The 20,949-nt window shown below is 46.8% G+C and overlaps 1 protein-coding gene across 2 annotated transcripts in view; it reads right to left on the reverse strand.

Annotated features, from left to right (window-relative positions):
* Window positions 1–20,949, reverse strand: part of LOC139272632 (potassium channel subfamily K member 2-like) — a 246,975-nt gene that overhangs the window by 48,139 nt on the left and 177,887 nt on the right. For both annotated transcript variants that reach the window (XM_070888710.1, XM_070888709.1), the window contains exon 2: window positions 1,644–1,761. In XM_070888710.1, coding sequence (XP_070744811.1) covers window positions 1,644–1,761 — 118 coding nt within the window. The remainder of the gene's footprint in view (window positions 1–1,643; window positions 1,762–20,949) is intronic.

Here is a 20,949-nt window from a genome sequence, read left to right on the forward strand (position 1 = left end):
TACTGGTAAATGGGATTATGTATCCACAAACCGATAGACTGCAAGGTGGGAGTCATTTAGCCAAAGTTGGGCAAGGGTCCTATCTCCAAAAAGTTTACTTGGCGGGCCACGTGGGGGTTGAGAAAAGCCATCAGGCTCTAGTTTAAGAAGATCACTGGGCCGAAGAGCAGCAATGCCATCAGCGGAGATGAGCTATGGCTGACAGGCAGAGATTTAGGAGGAGACTTGGCCCCAGAAGCAGAAGATGCAGCAGGACTATTGAGTGATATGCATGATGCATTGAAAGGAAGTTGGACCAGGCATAAACAAAATGTTTAGGTGGCTCTTGACCCAACGGGCCACAGTTCAGGAAGGCTGTCAGGCCGAATAGTGGCAGAACCATCAAGGAAATTGTGCAGAGGTTTAGGAAGGGGCATTAGTCCAAGGTTCAGGAGTGCTGGCAGAGCTATTGAGGAGAAGTTCAGCAGGACTGTCAGTTCAAAGTGTGGCAGAGACAGCAGCAGAACTGTGCCAAAGCCATTGAGCTGATGTTCATGAGGATCATTGGGCCCAGGTTTGAGACAGCCATCAGGAAAATGTGGTAGGGTTTTCAAGGCCTTCGGGGTGAAGTTCAACAGGGCTGTGGGAATTAGTTCAGATGAGCAGTTGGGCTGAGGTGGTGCAGGGCCATGATTCGTGATCTTTGGCGCTAGAGTTGATCTGACAAGAATGAACAAAAAAAAACAACAAAAAAATGATTCAGCTATGTCAAATAGGAAAATTAGGTAAGAGTGAGGTTCATAAATTATATTTATGAGTTGAATACCAGGACCAGGGATATAGTAAAAACACTTACCTTTACTCACCTTTACCAAGATATCCACCATGCTGCAGCAAATGTTTTAGTACAGTCCCATCCGGTGGCAAAAATTAGGAATTGCACCAAAAGTTCAAATCGACAATTAACAGCAGTAACAGTTCATTCTACTTATTTTCTTGTGCATATATTTGTCCCTCCCCTTTCCCAGTGTGCTCTGTTCCTTTTTAAATGCTGTTGATCTGTAATATCTTCCAATTCTGATGATGGGTCCATTCCTGAAATTTGACCTCATCTGCCCTGTCCACAATGTTAAGTGACTTGCTGAGTGTGTTTCCATTAACTTAAGTGGAAATATAAATTGGGTGAGATATCACCCGCTTTACACTATCGCTCAAACTCCAAATTATGTTTTTAATATGTAATATATTAGGAGAAGAACCATGGTACAAAGAAACAATTCTTAAACTATATCGTTTTTACATTATGCTGAAAGAGTCATAGAATTTCTGTAACAAAAAACAAACAATCTACTATAGGGTGTATAGGATGTAACTGAAAATACAAGATAAATCCTATATATTGTTGTACAGTATACTTGCACTTATTACCACAAGTAAAAAAAAGCACATAACTTTATATTACATTCTCACATGTGCGAAGATATTTTTGTGAATTCCACTTTATATCAAAAGCACAATTTGTCAAATGGCTATCAGCAAGTTTGTGAATTTTGCTAAAGCTGCAATGTACCAATCATATGAGCCTCAAGATGCACTTCCTTCAAATTAATGAGGTGAATATCAATCATGAACGATGGATGCAAGATTTATTATAAATATCTTACCTATGGTAGTTATAATGGTGCCAGCAAAGAAGAAGGAGCTGCCTAAGTCCCAGTGGCTGGTCTGATTGGTGGAATTCCCTGCAGGATTAACACCTGCATTTACAGCTTCCATCACATGCTGTCAGTTTGAAAAGTATACATCAGTAAACTTTCAAAATGTAATCATACAATAGCAAGACATACCTAATAATTCATTAATTTGTTGACAAAGTTGGACACTGAGTAATAACATTTTTATTGCTTGTATTCCACATAGTTTATTTTCATTGCTTTCATCTCTTTCCCTCCCATGGTTGTTCACAATCGTTTCTAGTTAGCCATTGAGTGGTATCTGAGATTTAGTTTGACAGATGGAATTTAATTCTTCTCTCCTTTGGGTGGCTGTTACATGTCTTAAAATTCTGGGAAGGCGCATTTTCAATTTCTGCTAGATGTAGATTCACACTGGAAACTGCCCATGTAGCATTACTAGGGTTAACTTAGCAATTTAAATTGGAGTCAATAGGATAGATAGATGTGTGAGATGTGGAAATATCACATTGCTGTTGTAAAGTCCTGTCCCTGCAGTGCAGATTCACACGAGGCACATACTGAAGTCAAGGTCACTCAGGACCTGCACCTTTATTACACAGCTCTCGAATGCCACACTTGCCTGAGACCTGTCCTTATATACCTGTCTGGGACAGGTATCCAGTGTCTCCTGCAAGTGCACCCCTGGTGGTAAGGTAAGCTAGTGGGTACAAGTCATCTCTAGTTACAGTCATGTATAGCATGGTAAGATACAGTTATGTACAGTAGTGTGAGATACATGGCATCACCCTCCCCCAAGGTCTTATTGTCTTTATAGGTTCAGTCTCTCAGGTGGTCTACGCTCTCGGGTGGAGCATTTTAGTTGTGGTTCAGTTGTTTGCCTTGGTGCCTGTTTTTCTTTCGGTGTGATTGCTAGTATCTCACCTGGGCTGTCTGTTTCGTTCAGTATGATTGTTGGTGTCTCGCCTGGGCTGTCTGTTGGGATTGTCCTTTCCTCAGGTTGTTCCCTCTGTCTGTCCACCAGGTGTGATGTGAGTTCCACATTGTAGTCTGCCTCTGGTTCAGCATTGTTGTTGGTAAATCTACTTTTGACTTGGTCTACATGCCTCTGGCAGGTTTGGCCATTGTCCATTTGTACCACCAGTAGCCTGTTTCCTTCCTTGCCTGTTACTGTCTCTGCAAGCCATTTGGGACTCCTGCCATAGTTTAGCACGAACATTTTGTCCCCTATCTCATTCCACCTCCCCCTCGAATTTCAGTCATGGTATTCGGTTAGATTATGGCGCTTTGCCTCAATGATTTCATGCATGTCTGGGAGGATTAATAAGAGCCTTGTCTTTAAGGTCCATTTCATTAATAGTTGCGCGGGGGGAACTCCAGTTAATGAATGCGGACAAGATCTGTATGCCAGCAGCAGTCGCGACAGGCGGCCCTGTAGCGTGGGACCTTTGATTTTGAGCATGTCTTGTTTAATGATCTACACTGCTCGCTCCGCCTGGCCGTTGGAGGCCGGCTTGAACGGTGCCGTCTTAACGTGATTTATGCCGTGGTCACTTATAAAATCTTGGAATTCTGCGCTGGTGAAGCACGGACCATTATCACTGACCAATATGTCAGGAATGCCGTGCGTTGTGAACATGGTTCCAAGGCTCTCCACAGTGGTGGAGATGGTGCTCGAGTTTAAAATGGTGCATTCGATCCACTTAGAAAATGCATCTACAACTACGAGGAACATTTTGCCCATGAATGGGCCCGCATAGTCGACGTGCACCCGCGACCACGGTTTGGTGGGCCAGGGGCTCAGGGGGGCCTCCCTGGGGGCATTACTGAATTGGGCACAAATGGTGCACCGTCGGACGCAGAGCTCCAAGTGCCAGGCCACCAGACGTGGGATCTGGCTATGGCCTTCATGAGAATGAACCCCGGGTGCTCGCGGACAAATGTCTCTCTGCCTCGCAGAGGCATGACTACTCGGCTGCCCCACATCAGGCAGTCTGCTTGTAGTGACAGCTCATGCATGTGCCTATGGAAAGGTTTGATCTCCTCGGGGCAGGTATCGCGAGCCTCTGCCCAGTCACCAGTTTTTACTAGGGATAACGTGGGGTCGCTGGTCATCCAGGCTCTGATTTGGCAAGCCATCATGGGCGAACCTGTAGACTCAAAGGCATTGATTGCCATAGCTATCTCACAGTCCTGTTCGTCAGACCCTTCCGTGGTCGCCAGGGGTAGCCTGCTAAGCGCGTCGGCACAGTTGTCTGTGCCTGGTCTGTGCCTTATGGTGTAGTCGTAAGACGCCAGCATGAGTGCCCACCGTTGAATGCGCACCAGGTGTTGGCGTTTATTGCCTCGCTCTCGGATAGTAGGGACGTGAGGGGCTTGTGGTCGGTTTCTAACGCTAACTTGGCCCTGAAAAGGTATTGGTGCATCTTTTTGACACCATACACGCACGCGAGCGCCTCCTTCTCCACCATTCCGAATCCGCGCTCCGCCCGCGAAAGTGACCTGGAGGCATAAGCTATGGGTTGTAATTTACCCGCACTACTGACATGTTGTAAAACGCACCCAACCCCATATGCTGACGCATCACATGTAAGAACTAGCTTTTTACCTGGATCAAAGAAAGCCAAAACACTGTTGGAACACAGAAGGTTGCGTAACTTATTGAAGGCGCGTTCCTGGGCGTCCCCCCAAAACCAATCGCACCCCTTTCTGAGTAGCACGTGGAGAGGCTCCAGCAGCGTGTTTAACATAGAAACATAGAAAATAGGTGCAGGATTAGGCCATTCGGCCCTTCGAGCCTGCACAGCCATTCAATGAGTTCATGGCTGAACATGCAACTTCAGTACCCCATTCCTGCTTTCTCGCCATATCCCTTGATCCCCCTAGTAGTAAGGACTACATCTAACTCCTTTTTGAATATATTTAGTGAATTGGCCCCAACAACTTTCTGTGGTAGAGAATTCCACAGGTTCACCACTCTCTGGGTGAAGAAGTTTCTCCTCATCTCGGTCCTAAATGGCTTACCCCTTATCCTTAGACTGTGACCCCTGGTTCTGGACTTCCCCAACATTAGGAACATTCTTCCTGCGTCTAACCTGTCTAAACCTGTCTGCATAAAGTTCCCAAAGTAATTGAGTAGCCCAAGAAAGGCGCGCAGTTCTGAGACATTCCGGGGCCTGGGTGCCAGGCGAATTGCTTCTGTTTTGGACTCTGTTGGGCAGATTCCATCAGCGGCAATCCTTCTGCACAAAAATTCAACCTCGGGCGCGAGAAACAGGCACTTCGATTTCTTAACTCTGAGGCCTACCCGATCCAACCGCTTTAGTACTGCCTCCAAATTGCGGAGATGGGAGTCGATGTCCCTGCCCGTGATAAGTATGTCGTCTTGAAATACAACTGTCCCCGGGATGGACTTGAACAGACTCTCCATGTTGCGCTGGAATATGGCAGCTGCCGACCTGATGCCGAATGGGCATCGATTGTACATGAAAAGGCCTCGATGTGTGTTGATGGTGGTGAGTAGCTTGGACTCGTCGGTCAATTCTTGCGTCATATACGCAGATGTGAGATCTAGTTTTGAGAAAAGTTTTCCTCCAACCGATGTGGCAAATAAGTCCTCCGCTCTGGGCAGCGGGTAATGGTCCTGTAGGGAGACTCTGTTTATGGTAGATTTGTAGTCCCCACAGATTCATACGGATCCATCAGGCTTCATGACTGGGACGATGGGACTTGCCCAGTCGCTAAATTCCACGGGTGAGATAATGCCTTCCTGCAGAAGCCTGTCCAGTTCATGTTCAATCTTTTCCCTCATCACATAGGGCACAGCTCTAGCCTTGTGATGGACCGGTCTAGCATCCTGTGTGATGTAGATTTTGACTTTAGCCCCTTTGAAGGTGCCGCCGACACCTGGCTGAAAGAGATGTTCAAATTGCTTTATAACTGTTGAGCAGGAGGTCCGTTCCTCTGACGACATGGCGTGAACATCATCCCATTTCCATTTAGTTTTGCCAGCCAGCTTCTCCCCTTTGTGTGTGTCAGAGAGCATGGCGCTGACGAGGACTGGGACGACTTCTTTGGTATAGGTCCTTAGTTTGGTGTCGACCCTTGTAAGTTTTGGTCTGTCTCTTTTGTGCGGCCAGAGCTGTTCAAATTGTTGAGCGCTAATGAGAGATTGACTCGCTCCCATATCCAGCTTCATGTTGACAGGTATCCCGTTGAGTAGGACCCTCATCATTATTGGAGGCGTCTTGTTGTAGGAGCAGTGGCCATTGATCATGTTAACGCGCTGTACATCGGTGTCCCGGGTACTGTCCCCATCGTCTTCTGGTCCGCTTTCCGACCCTTCCGATTCGTATACCAGCCGAGCTGCCGTTTTTTTGCACATGCGGGCCAGATGCCCTGTATAGTCACAGTTTCTGCAAACAGCATGCTGAAATCGATACCCCCTTGATGAGTGTCTTCCCCCACATCTCCAGCACAGACCACTTCCATTGTTCCCAAAGGATGAGCTGCGTCTGACTGATCTCTCTTGAGCTTCTCTCAGTTTGTAGTTGATTGCTCGCATTGTGGGTTGATGAGGTGTGAACGGCCGTTCATGTGGCCCTTGATGGCTTCTGGCGCTACTGCCTGCTGTTGAGGGCCTGCTCTCCTGCCTTTGTGTGTGGGGGTAGCGGCTTGTTTCACGCTGTGAACCCCTTGTTCTGATGTTTTGTTAGTTGTCGCACCCGCAGTGTAGATCAACCTCGTCTCTTCTCCTCCTGCCAGGAATGGCTGTGCAACCAATGCTGCTGCCTCTAGGGTCAGGTTCTTGGTCTCTATGAGCTTTCGGAATATGCCTGCGTGGCCTATTCCTTCAATAAAAAAGTCTCTCAGTACTTCTCTCCTTAGTTCATCGGAGAATTCACATAAGCTAGCCAACCTCCGAAGTTCCGCCACGAAGTCGGGTATGCTCTGGCCCACACAACGTCTGTGGTTGTAGAACCTGTGTCTGGCCATGTGTAGGCTGCTCGTTGGCTTCAGGTGGTCTCTTACCAGTGTGCTCAACTCTTCAAACGACTTGCTTGCTGGTTTCTTGGGTGCCAGCAGGTCCTTCATTAAGGTGTATGTTTTCGAGCCACAGCTGGTCAAAAGATGGGCTATTCTCTTGTCTGCCTTATTGTCGCCTAACCAGTCTTTGGTTACAAAGCTTTGCTGGAGCCTTTCTATAAAGTCCTCCCAATTATCTCCAGCATTGTATTTTTCATCTGAGCCGTTGGTTGCCATTCTGTGGATTCTGTAATCTCGTAACTTGTCACCACTGTAAAGTCCTGTCCCTGCAGTACAAATTCACACGAGGCACATGCTGAAGTCAAGGTCACTCAGGACCTGCACCTTTATTACACAGCTCTTGAATGCCACACTTGCCTGAGACCTGTCCTTATATACCTGTCTGGGACAGGTATCCAGTGTCTCCTGCAAGTGCACCCCTGGTGGTAAGGTAAGCTAGTGGGTACAGGTCATCTCTAGTTACAGTCATGTATAGCATGGTAAGATACAGTTATGTACAGTAGTGTGAGATACATGACAGCTGTGACCACAGGTGCACTTAGTTTAAGCTGCTTTTATATTGAGAAATGCTGCTTGCTCCCAACACACAGTTTGCACACAGTTAGCACAACACCAAAGATAAACTTTCCAAAATTTTTCAAACCAGTAATCAGGAAGACCCAGGCCATGAAATTCAGCACCTTAGCGCTGGCAGTTAAAGCCAGTTTGGAGAGAAAAATAGCAGCCACCTTGCTTTTGCGCACTTGCGACACAGCCCGCAATGGGCGATAGTGTGGAAGGGACATGCATGCGCAACAATATGCAGCATAGGCAGATTGTGATGTCAGTCAGCGTGCAATGCTGATTGACACACAACCTGCCATTTTCAACATCGCCGTTCCAAAGCCCTCTCCTAAACACACACAGCTGAATGTCCCCCTCATGCTGCAGCTTGACAGGGAGATGGAGCAGAGACAGCAAAGAGGACAAGCTGCTCTCAACAGGAAGCCTTACCCATATAGTGTCTTCAGGGAGCACTTCTCCCACCAGCACCTAAGCCAGGAACAGTGTGTTTGGCAGCTCCACATCATCAAGGAGTGGTCACATTACTCGGCAACCAGACCTGCAGCCTCAGAGCAGGATGACTACGGCTCTGCCAATAGCATTCATGATGACCATGGCCCTGAATTTTTTCTCCAGCAAATTCTTCTAGGCTGGAGCTAGTGGCATAGCGAACATCTCGCAGTTTGCCGTCCATCGCTGCATTCGGGAGGATACAGAGGCTCTGTATTCTGGGAGAAGGGACGTTGTTGTCTTCTGAGAAGCAGAAGGGGTGTGCACATTTCTTTGCCAGGATATCAGGCTTCCCTATGGTGCAGGGCGGAATTGATTGCACACGCGTGGCTTTGTGGGTGCCATATCTCAATGCTAAAATGTACCGTAACCGCAAAGGTTACCACTCACTTAATGTTCAGTTGGTGTGTGATCACGCCCAGCACATGATGATGATGAATTTCCGGCATCCTGGCAGCAGTAATGATGCCTTCATCCTAGCCCAGCCAGCAATCTTCCAGCCACCACCTCAAACCCGAGGCTGGCTGCTCGGCAACAAGGGCTATCCGCTCTACATCTGGCTGATGACTCCCCTCCACAACCCCACCACTCATGGCCAGTAATCATATAATGACAACCATACTGCCATGAGGAACCTCATTGAACAGACCATCGGAGTGATCAAGCAACAGTTCTGCTGCCTTTACTGCTCGGGAGGAGCATTCCAGTACTCAACAGAGTGGGTGTCCCAATTCATGGTGGTCTGTTGCATCCTCCACAACTTGGTTATCACAAGGTCGCAGTCCTTGCCACCACGGGTTCCGTGACCACCTCAGCAAAAGGAGGAGGTGGAGGAACAGGAAGAGGAGGAGGAAGGGAGAAGGCAGCTTGCAAATCCCCGTGCAAGACAAACTGTCCGTGAGTGCATTAGACTCAAGTTCCTCTGAATGAAACCCCAAATCCCGTTTGCTCAACACTTCCCCACTTTACCGTCTCTCTGTCGTAAAACATCACAGCATCCTCTCGGCCACAATGCTGAAATGAAAACCATCACAAAACAAACATTCCTAACATAATTTATAAATGATTAATTCCAATATTACATTACAAAAGCATCTAATCATTCTTATGCATTCCCTTAGTGTCTGTCTTTTGTGTGCCTTTGACTATTCTCGTGCTCCTACGATATGTTAGCCAAGTGGCTGCAGAATGGCTGGCACAAGGCTGCTAACTTTCAGTAGGGAAAGCTGTAGATGGCCTTGCAGGATGATCTTGAGCAGCTCTGAGCTTAGAAGGCCCGGCTGTAGACTGCACCACCTCGGCATAAGAAATAGGAACAGGAGTTGGCCATACGACCCCTCGAGCCTGCTCCGCCATTCAATAAGATCATGGCTGATCTGATCATGGACTCAGCTCCACTTCCCCTCCCGGTCCTCATAACCCCTTATCCCCTTATCGTTTAAGAAACTGTCTATTTCTGTCTTAAGTTTATTCGATGTCCCAGGTTCCACAGCTTTCTGAGGCAGCGAATTCCATAGATTTACAACTCTCTGAGAGAATAAATTTTTCCTCATCTCTGTTTTAAATGGGCGGCCCCTTATTCTAAGATCATGCCCTCTGGTTCTAGTCTCCCCCATCAGTGGAAACATCCTCTCGGCATCCATCTTGTCAAGCCCCCTCATAATCTTATACGTTTCGATACGATCATCTCTCATTCTTCTGAATTCCAATGAGTAGAGGCCAAACCTATTCAACCTTTCCTCATAAGTCAACCTCCTCATCCCCAGAATCAACCTAGTGAACATTCTCTGAACTGCCTCCAAAGCATGTATATCCTTTCGTAAATATGGAAACCAAAACTGCATGCAGTATTCCAGGTGTGGCCTCATCAATACCTTATATAGCTGTAGCAAGACTTCTCTGCTTTTATACTCTATCCCCTTTGCAATAAAGGCCAAGATACCATTGGCCTTCCTGATCACCTGCTGTACCTGCATACTATCTTTTTGCGTTTCATGTACAAGTACCCCCAGGTCCCGCAGTACTGCAGCACTTTGCAATCTTCCTCCATTTAAATAATAACTTGCTCTTTGATTTTTTCTGCTAAATTGCATGACCTCACACTTTCAAACATTATACTCCATCTGCCAAATTTTTGCCCACTCACTTACCATATCTATGTCCTTTTGCAGATTTTTTGCATCCTCCTCACACATTGCTTTTCCTCCCATCTTTGTATCATCAACAAACTTTGCTACGTTACGTTCAGTCCCTTCCAAGTCGTTAATATAGATTGTAAATAGTTGGGGTCCCAGCACTGATCCCTGTGGCACCCCACCAGTTACTGTTTGCCAACCAGAGAATGAACCATTTATCCCGACTCTCTGTTTTCTGTTAGTTAGTCAAACCTCTATCCATGCTGATATGCAGTTACACTTGCACCCTCTCTTTCCTCCCCTCATTTTTCCCTGCACTTAATGATCCACTACTGAAATCATATTGTCAGAAATCATAGTTTAGAAATTGGATTGTGCTGCACCCATTTCTTAAGCGAGGAACAGGTGCTGAAGGGTCGGGATGCCCTGTCGTTGTCCAAGGCCCCGGCTGGAAACAGACGTTAGGCCCTCTGCCTATATAATCTGGGTGCCTAACACTTGTTTCAGGTCCCTTTGGGAAATTGGATGGCGACCGATAGCAGCATGCGGTCAATTTTCCCGGCTGCACAGCAACCAAACCTGTCGTCTAAACCTGTTGGCTAAAAGGTAAGTACAAAATAGTACTGCTTCTAGCTCCACATTAAAACTGCGGGTCACTGTTCTTGGACTTAACTGCTGCCTTCAACCTGAGCCCGGCCGGACAATCTTGCTCCCCCCCGCCCCGTCCCCTCGCTGTGACCATCCTCTGGGACCACGATAGGCGCTCGCAGCTTGCCGGTAATAAACCAATGAGGCCGGCACACCAATGTTGTGTGCTCCTGGTGCTGACCACTTTGGGCACATGCAGCGGTCTAATTTTGGGTGTGATCCAATTTCTAGGTCCATATTGCAAAGTTGCATATTCTAGCAATTTTATTGATTGTGGAGTAAAACAAGCATTAAGAGGAGTTTTATCCCTTAGAAAATTAAGATCCAAACATGTCATAAAGGTCAGATTATTCTAGCAAATATATAAATTTATAATAGAAATGTTGACAAAGTTACAAATGATTTTGGAATAGACATGGACGATAGCAGTCTGGGCTGGCTGACTGACAGGGAACTGCCAGGGCACTGGCGGAGTGACAGTGGTGGAAGTATGAATGCTGTCAAATCCTGAGAGAGGATAGCAGGTTTGAGCTCCACAGAGCCACTGCCACTCCCCTGGGGCGATGCCTCAGCAATCCTAGTAATCTGTTGGAGGACTGATTGATGGTCTGCTGTGCTACCCTGCAAGCTGCTTTCAACACTTGCAAACCCAGCCACGATGGTAGCAGTCCGAGCTTGCATGACAGAAGTCTGAGCTTCCATTGCAGCTCTCAGACATGGGTTGCTTCCGCAATGGAAACGGCAACATTGCACATCACACCCAGCATCATGGTTGGGTCCACTAGTGCTCTAACGAAGTTGCCCATTATTTGCATCCTGGAAATCATGGGCTCCAAGATCCGCGCAATGCCCCATACAAGGCTGGAGCCAGACTCCTCCATGCTCATAGATACTGACAAAAGTCTCTTTGGCAGGCCTGCCATTGCACCAAGCATTTCCATGTGCATGCCCATTACCCTTCTTCTGAAGGCCACCCCATCCTGCTCTGAGTCCACTGCAGCAAAACTCATTGTGTGACCTTGCCCTCTGGGGAGCTGGCACCTGCACTACCCTTTCCCCATGCCCTGGCTGCAAGCCAACTCATGCTCGATGACTCACCATGTGCAGATCCTGCCTCTATACTACCCTCTAAAGTTCACGCTGTACCATTTTCTGAGCTGGTGTCTGCTTGTGTCAGATTGAGTGACAGAACCAGAATTTTCCAGGGTGGTCAGGTGGGTAAGTTGTAATTTTTGGCAGCAGGTTGGGAACCCAAGCGCATTGGTCATCACAGAGCTGACCCGACAGGCAGCGGTGGGCGACCCCATTGAGATGATTAACAGCTAGTTGTCAGACCCTTAACAGGTTTTTTTTACTTACTTTTTAAATTTAACTGCATGGCCACGGCAACCATGCTGTTCGGGAAGCACGTCTGTCAACCTGAGGCGGGAATTCTGTGGCCATTGCTCCAGCTATTATTTGACAGCTTCAAATGTACAGTAAAAGCTCCACCTGACAGATGATCACTTTCTTCAGGCAGAAGCTGTTCCTCAGTTCATTTCCAGCACAGATTCTGCAGGCTGCAAATCTTTCCAGCAAAGTTTCCATCCAGTGTCACTTCACTGGAAGAACTCTCTCAACATTGACAGAATGCTTCAGTCATCTGTACTTCACCTGCCATCTATTCCATCAACATGGTTGCAGTTTATACTATCTCACCTTGGTCCTCAGAAGCGGACCATGATGAGTCCCAACACCAGCAGCACCAGGCACAACAGCAGCACCAACAACAACACCAACATTCTCTACAATCAGCTGATGCTGCACAGGACAGAGGGCATCAGCACCCAAGCATATTGCAGGAGGCCAGGGATGGCTTCATCATGGCCAGATTTAGTTAACTTTACGCTGTACACCCATATGGCTGCCACATAATGTGCCAGTTGGTACTACCCCACACCAACACCATAAAGAATCCTTATTATGTCCAAGCCATTCCTTTCACACTCATCACCATTGCAGGTGTTAACGTTATGTCTCACTGCAACTCACTAAGCCAATTCCAAAAGTGCACACAAATCTATCCAAGACCAGAAAGTGTTGAAAATAAAGATTTTTATGTTTGACACCACATTAACAGAAACTTTACATAAACATTGGATAAAAAAATCCAAGTGGCTACCCTTGTGTGCTGTTAGTTGGCATGATTGCATTCGGATGAGGGTGAGTGTGCGGGATAGCTAGTGAGATGGGGAAGTGACAATGTAGATAGAGAGGGATGGGTGGATGTGCAAGATAAGTTGGCGTGAGTAAGGATGTGCAGGAGTTGGGTAGGGAAGGCAGAGTGATGGGGATGCAATGAGAAGCACAGTAGGATGAAGATGAATGTGGCTTTGTACTATCGTTTCCTGATCTAATGAGTTAATTGAAATATTTGTGGCACCGCACTCAGGTCCTCCTGAACACATCCCAGTTTGTGACCTCTTCTGCAATCTGCAACTAGGCTGTTTTGGTCTCCTGGGATGGTCTCTTCCGCCCATCGGAAGGGAAGAGGACCTCCCTGTGTGCTCTGCCCTGCTCCATAAGCATATGGAGGAGTTGTCGGAGAGCCTGGGTGCAGTCCTGTGCCTCTGTGCAGTCATTGTCAGTATTTGTAGCACTTCAGTGCTTTAGTACACTGACAAAACTATGTTAAATTGAATGTCGAATCTAATGTGGCCATCTAATGCGGCTGAAAACGTGTCCTGAATGACATCACCAGACCTGCTCCATTTAATTGGGCTAGGTAATGCGCTGGACAGGCTTTATAAGCCCTATTAACGTAAGTTCGTTTTCTGCAGCGGGATGCGACCAGCCATGGCCACCACCCACATTGGACCCACCGAGGTAGGCAAAATTCCGGCCAATGTCTCTTCCTCACCATCACTCTCCTGCAGCTGGGTCAGGTTCTGCAGTCATACTTGCTCCCTGTTTGTTACCTCCTGCTGGCGCCAGATGTAAGGCAACTTGGCCTGCAAGAGAAAGGGAAGTGTGTCAGTGAGTGTGGTGCAATATTCTTAGGTGATGTGCTTGTCATGGTTGAATAGCTGACATTGTGTGCAAGGTGTGAGATGTGGCTGTGAGGCTTGCAACAGTGGTAAGTTTGTGAAGGTGATGTGAAGCTATGATTGTGAAGTATGAGTCGTGATTGCCAGGGATTGTTGGTAGGTGAGTGATGGGGGTGTGGTGCATTGAGCAGCATGTGAGGCTAGTGGTGCAGTTGGTGGGATATGGTATTTGAAGATGCATTCACCGACTCTGGCCACTCGTGTGAGGTTATTAAACTTCTTCCAGCACTGGATCTTGGTCCTGGGGTTAAGACTGTTGGCGCTGATTGCTTCAGGTATCCCCGACAACTACCTCCCTACTGTGTGTCTGGAAGGCCTCCTGGCTCCTTGTGGGTAGAGGAGCTGTCTCCTCCTCTCAACCCCTGCACCAAGGCCTCCAGTGCTGTGTCCAAGAACCGAGGTGCCCTTTCTCTGCCCTGTTGTGACATTGCTAACTTCGCCTTTGCGCAGCTGCAGTCAGAATGAAGCACTTCTTTCACAAAACATCTCCCCTTTAAGAAGTGCAGACAGTGTTTCACTCTGCAGGCAACCTTTAAATGCAGAGCAGACTTCCCACAAAATTGGGCCCACTGCTGACCGCTGAGCCAACCAGCAGCGCATTCAGTGCTGGGCTGAGCACTTCAATCAAATTAATGAGCAAGCAGCACAAACTTTACGTGCTGCCTGCAATACTATCAACTAGCGCGGGCAAATCGCCAATCACGATCTCCATGCCCGTTTTCAGATTTTATCCAATTTAGCCCCCTTAGTTTTTAACGTGGTCCTCATTACTTTCTACAGCTGCATTCACACTAGAACTATGGTATAGTGTAAATGCAGTCCAAATTCAGAGTCAAAACCAAACTTGACACTGGAGTGACACAGAATGAGTTATTCTGGAGGAGGGAATCTTATTTCACTTGGTTTGAGAGTCAGATCAGGCCTTAATACTGCAGTTACACTTCACAAGTTTAGTTTCAGTGCAAAGCCACTTCATACCGACACCAAACGTGTAATGAAAATGTATCCTAAGAGAAAAGAAAAACAAGTAATTCTGCTGTATTGTCATATGTCACCCTCATGCATGCTGAATCACTGAAAAATACATTTGCAGACAGTAATTTTCCATTTCAGGAGCCAGGTGAAAAGCCTACAATGCTATCCGTACCTTCAACAAACAATACAATTTAATCCATCTTACTTAAAGTGGTCATTTATTTTTCACCTTTATTTAAATTGAGTTCTTACCTAATTTTTCACCTCAGAGGCTTCCCACAGATGCTAACATAAGGATGGCTATTTATAGGCTAGCTCTGACTCGCTTTCCCATCTTCCTCAACAAAAAGTTGCAATTTATACATGATTACATTTATCCACATCCCCAAACCACAAAAATTATTACAGAAATATACATTTCAGATGGTAATTTCATTAACTAGAGGAAGATGTGCTTGGGACAATGTTATCTTAAATAAGAGGAATTGGACAATGGAAATATAAATGTTCCATTGATATATTTATTTTAAAAATCACATGCTTCAATACCAGGAGAACAGGAGATAATTGATCAACACAGGCCCACTATTAATTATTATTCACATAAAGTCATTAATCATCATCATTAATATTCATAGAATCATAGAAGTTTACAGCATAAAAGGAGGCCATTTGGCCCATCGTGTGAGCTGGTCGAAAAGAGCTATCCAGCCTAATCCCACTTTCCAGCTCTTGGTTCATAGCCTTGCAGATTATGGCACTTCAAGTATATCCAAGTATTTTTTAAATGTGATGAGGCTTTCTGCCTCTACCACCCTTTCAGGCAAGGCGTTCCAGACCTCCACCATCCTCTGGGTGAAAAATGTCCTCCTCAACCCCCCTCTAATCCTCTAATCATTCTACCAATTACTTTGAATCTATGCATTATGGGAGTACCTACACGACACAGACTGCAGTGGTTCAAGAAGGTTGCTCACCACCACCTTCTCAAGGGCAATAAATGTTGGCCTTGCCAGTGATGCACACATCCCAAGAACAAATTTTTAAAAGTGCCATCTTGTTATTGACCTCTGCTGAGGGAAATAGGTCCTTTTTATCCACTCTATCTAGGCCCCTCATAATTTTATACATCACAATTAAATCTCCCCTCAGCCTCCTCTGTTCCAAAAAAAAAACAACCCCAGCCTATCCAATCTTACCTCATAGCTAAAATTCTCCAGTGCTGGCAACATCCTCATAAATCTCCTCTAATGCAATGACATAGTTCATGTAATGTGGTGACCAGAACTGCATGCAGCACTCTAGCTATGGCCTCACTAGTGTTTTATATAGTTCCAGCATAACCTCCCTGCTCTTCTATTCTATGCCTCGGCTAATAAAGGAAAGTATCCCATAAGCCTTCTTAATCACCTTATATACCTATCCTGCTACCTTCAGGGATCTGTGGACATGCACTCCAAGGTCCATTTGTTCCTCTACACTTCTCAGTATCCTACCATTACTTGTGTATTTCCTTGCCTTATTTGCCCTCCCCAAATGCATTACCTCACATTTCTCCAGATTGAATTCCATTTGTCACCTTTCTGCCCATCGAGCCAGTTCATTGATATCTTCCTGCAGTCTACAGCTATCTTCTTCACTATCAACCACACGGCCAATTTTTGTATCATCTGCAAACTTCCTAATCATGATGTCTACATTGAAGTTTAAATCATTGATATATATACCACAAAAAGCAAGGGACCTAGTACTGAGCCCTGAATAACCCCACTGGAAACAATCTTCCAGTCACAACACCCGTCGACCATTACCCTTTGCTTCCTACCACAGAGGCAATTTTGGATGCAACTTGCAACTTTCTCTTGGATCCCATGGGCTTTTACTTTTCTGACCAAACTGCCATATTGACAAATCCTTGGACCCCAATTTTAACTTCTCGTGGGTTTTGGACGGTCAATTAATGGTGTGAGTTCAAAACTCACTCACTACCCCAGAAATTAACCTGGAGTACTTTAACTTCCAGGCCTCATGAGAATCTTACAGATGGGCATCCCACCCAATTCACTGACACAGAGAGAAACCACTCCCCTTTTTGTCAGCCCATTTAAAGCTAGGATGCATTTCCTTCTGCCTGATTTCATAGTTGAAGTGCTGGAGCTAGTTTGATTCAGTATGAGTCGCAGGCAAGTCTCCAGGATCCCTGTAGACTATCTGGAGGTCCTGCTGGAAGGGGTCAGATAAGGAAGGAAGTTCTCTTTCCAGTCAATGGGAGGAGGATCCCGAAATATCAAGTGCACCAGGTACGTAGCAAGATTGCCTAGGACCTGAATGCAGTGTACAAACCATTTTACTGACCTCACAAGAGCAGTAAGTTTGAGTATAACTCTTCATTTCTCCTTCTCTCGCTCAAAAATACATGGCAACTGTCCTATCCCCCATCCGCACCACTCAATAATTCCTTTTCCTCCATCACAAAGCACACAAAGCACTTCTGATTTTCATTGAAAACACAAATTCACCTCTTCCTGGCTCCTTTCACAGTGGCCACTAGCAGCATTCTCGTCTCACTTGGTGGCCTTTGCAGATTCACCAACTTCACTCCTGGCTCCTTCCTCACTTCACACTCCAGACACGTGCTTTCCATTCAACACCTCTCCATTTTGTTCTATTTGCTTCTTCTCATTCTAAGCATGTGCACAACAGGCACAAGCCCCACACATGTGCATCCTCTTTTGTAGGGGCCACTCACTAACTCTCACTGCAGGACAAGACAATGCACTACTCAAGGGAGAGAAGTAATTCCGGGGAGGACCAGCCAACATCATTGTTATGTATGGAGAAAGAGTCAGACTGAACACTGTGAGCCCAAAGTAAAGTGTGACCTTAGTCTTTTATTGCAGGTCTCCAGAGTGCCTCTCCAACCTGTGAGGCCCTCCTTAAATACCTGTGTTCCTAAGGGATTATGAGATTCCTTGGGACTCCAGGGGATGAGCCCTCAGGTGGCTGTACAGAGTAAATACAAGTTCACATATATGACAACACTGCCTCCCAAAGTCAATAGTGTAACTATTTACAATGTGAGTCGATCTGGTCCTGGTTGATCGTCTTGGTATGAAAGCTGGTATTGTTGAATCATTTGTTGGGCCCTCGCTGGGCTGCTGTGCAGCTGGCCTTGCTGGGCTGCCTGGTGTATTGGGTCCTGCTGGGCTGCTGTGGATGATGGGTTCTGCCTCGTGGTCAACTGTGGTGCCGGTTGCCACTGGTGTGTATGTTGGGGGATCAAAAAAGGTAGGGTCCAAGATGATCAAACATGAATTCTTTGAACTCAGCACTGGCAAAACATGGCCTGTTGTCGCTCACCAGGACATCAGGTAGGCCGTGAGTGGCAAACATGGCCCGCAGGCTTTCAGTAGTGGCAGAGGACATGCTAGCCAACATTATCTCACATTCAATCCACTTGGAATACGCATCTACTATCACAAGGAACATTTTACCCAAGAACGTGTACCCTAGACCATGGTTTGGAGGGCCAAGACCATAAACTTAGCGGCGCCCCCCTGGGTGCATTCCTTAACTGCGAGCATGTATTACATCTGTGAACGCAGGACTCTAAGTCCACATCGATACCGGGCCACCACACGTGGGATCTGGCTTTCGCTTTCATCATTACGATGCCTGGGTGGGTATATGGAGGTTATTGATGAAGGTGTCTCTGTCCTTCTTGGGGACCACCACTCGATTGCCCCACAGAAGACAGTCTGCTTGTATAGACATTTCATCTTTGCGCCGCTAGAACGGCTTTATCTCTTCCTGCATTTCCACTGGGACAGTGGACCAGCTCCCGTGAAGCACACAGCTTTTGACTAGAGAAAATAAGGGGTCCTTGGCTTGTCCAAGTTTTGATCTGCAGGGCAGTGACGGGTGATTACTCACTCTCAAATGCTTCCATAACCATGGCTAGATCTGCAGGTTGCGCCATTTCCACCCCCATAGTGGGCAATGGCAGCCTACTGAGAGCATCGGCACAGTTTTCTGTGCCTGGCCTGTGGCAGATGGCGTAGTTGTAGGCGGACAACGTGAGCGCCCATCTCTGGATGCGGGCCGATGCGTTGGTATTTATCCCTTCACTCTCGGAAAACAGGGATATAAGTGGCTTATGGTCAATTTCCAAGTCGAATTTAGCCCAAACAGGTATTGATGCATTTTCTTTACCCCATAGACACACGCTAATGCTTCTTTCTCAATCATGCTGTAGGCTCTCTCAGCCTTAGACAGACTCCTGGATGCATAAGCAACCGGTTGCAGTTTCCCGAAATCATAAGCTTGTTGCAATACACACCTGACGCCATATGACGACGCATCACATGCTAGTACCAAACGCTTACAAGGATCATACAACACAAGCAATTTGTTTGAGCATAACAATTTTCTCGCTTTTACAAAGGCATTTTCTTGGCTTTTGCCCCAAACCCATGTATGGTACTGCTCTCGCCTTGTGATGGATGGGTCACGCCACCGGAATTAGGTGGATCTGCACTTTGCTCCTTGGAATTTCCTGATGCTTGGTTGGAACAGCGAAGGTAATTTGTTTAAGACCTGGGCACATGAAGTGTCGTCAGTGGGCGATAGCGCTCGGACGTCATCCCAGTTCTGCGTATCTTTCCCAGCCAGCTCCTGCCGAGCAACGTGGGACCATTGCCCGGTACCATAAAGTGCGACATCCCCACTGATACCTGGGAGTCCTTGGTCATAGACCGCCCTAAGCGGTGGAAGTGCATTCGAAGGGCGCTGAGCTCCTCGAGTATCGTCGCCGAGAGCATGCAGAAATCAAGCGCAGGCAGCGGAAGGAGCGTGCGGCAAACCAGGCTCCCCGCTCACCCTTTCCCTCAACGACTATCTCTCCGACCTGTAACAGAGACTGTGGTTCTCGTATTGGACTGTACAGCCACCTAAGAACTCATGATAAGAGTGGAAGCAAGTCTTCCTCGATTCTGAGGGACTACCTATGATGATGATGATGGCCACGCAGAGTGGTAGCTTGTGCACTGCTCCATCGTAGGAGACCTTTACGGTAGCACTGCCGATTACAAGAATCAGTTCTTTTGTGTAAGTTCTTAGTTTCGTGCAAACTGAAGTTAAGATTTGCCTTGAGGCCTTGTTGCACCACAATCTGTCGAAAGTCTTTTTGCCATGATGGACTGGCTCGCGCCCTTGTCCAGCTCCATTGACACCAGGAGTCCATTTAGTTCAACATTCAGCATTATCGGGGGACAATTCGTGGTGAATGTGTGCACCCGATATACCTCTGCTTCCTCGGTCTGAGGGTGTGGTTCGTCGTGATCCTCCGTGGATCTGTCCTCCTCTGCAACATGGTGGTTTTCAGGTTTAACAGGATTTTCAGCTCGCCTGCACACTCCTTGGAGGGTCCCATTGTTCCACAGCCCTTGCAAATGTACCCTTTGAATTGGCATGAATGGAAACGATGATCACCCCCGCAGCACCAACAAGGTGTTGATGGCTTTACATTCATCACCCTTGATGGTGGACTCTATGGATGTGTAGCTGCAGGTATGTGTGACCTGCCCTGTACGTTACGATTCGAAAAAAACATCACTTTGTTCACAGTACTTGTAGCAGCACTTGTGTGCTGAGAGATTTGCTTAGTATTGTCACTGGTGGCAATGACGCCTGGGCTATCGCTGTGGCCTTACTCAAGGTTGGTGTCTCTACAGTCAAAAGTTTGCAAAGTATGAATCGTGGCCAATGCCAAGTACGAAAAAGTCTCTGAGCATGTGCTCCAAATGTCCTTCAAATTGGCAATGTCCTGCAAGGCGTCTTAGCTCGGCGACATAACTTGCCACTTCCTGACCTTCAGGCCTTTTGTAGGTGTAGAACAGGTACATAGAAACATAGAAACATAGAAACATAGAAACTAGGTGCAGGATTAGGCCATTCGGCCCTTCTAGCCTGCACCGCCATTCAATGAGTTCATAACTGAACATACAACTTCAGTACCCCATTCCTGCTTTCTCGCCATACCCCTTGATCCCCCTAGTAGTAAGGACTTCATCTAACTCCTTTTTGAATATATTTAGTGAATTGGCCTCAACAACTTTCGGTGGTAGAGAATTCCACAGGTTCACCACTCTCTGGGTGAAGAAGTTTCTCCTCATCTCGGTCCTAAATGGCTTACCCCTTATCCTTAGACTGTGACCCCTGGTTCTGGACTTCCCCAACATTGGGAACATTCTTCCTGCATCTAACCTGTCTAAACCCGTCAGAATTTTAAACGTTTCTATGAGATCCCCTCTCATTCTTCTGAACTTCAGTGAA

The sequence above is a fragment of the Pristiophorus japonicus genome, chromosome 9, assembly GCF_044704955.1.
Source record: "Pristiophorus japonicus isolate sPriJap1 chromosome 9, sPriJap1.hap1, whole genome shotgun sequence".
Lineage (NCBI taxonomy): Eukaryota > Metazoa > Chordata > Chondrichthyes > Pristiophoridae > Pristiophorus > Pristiophorus japonicus.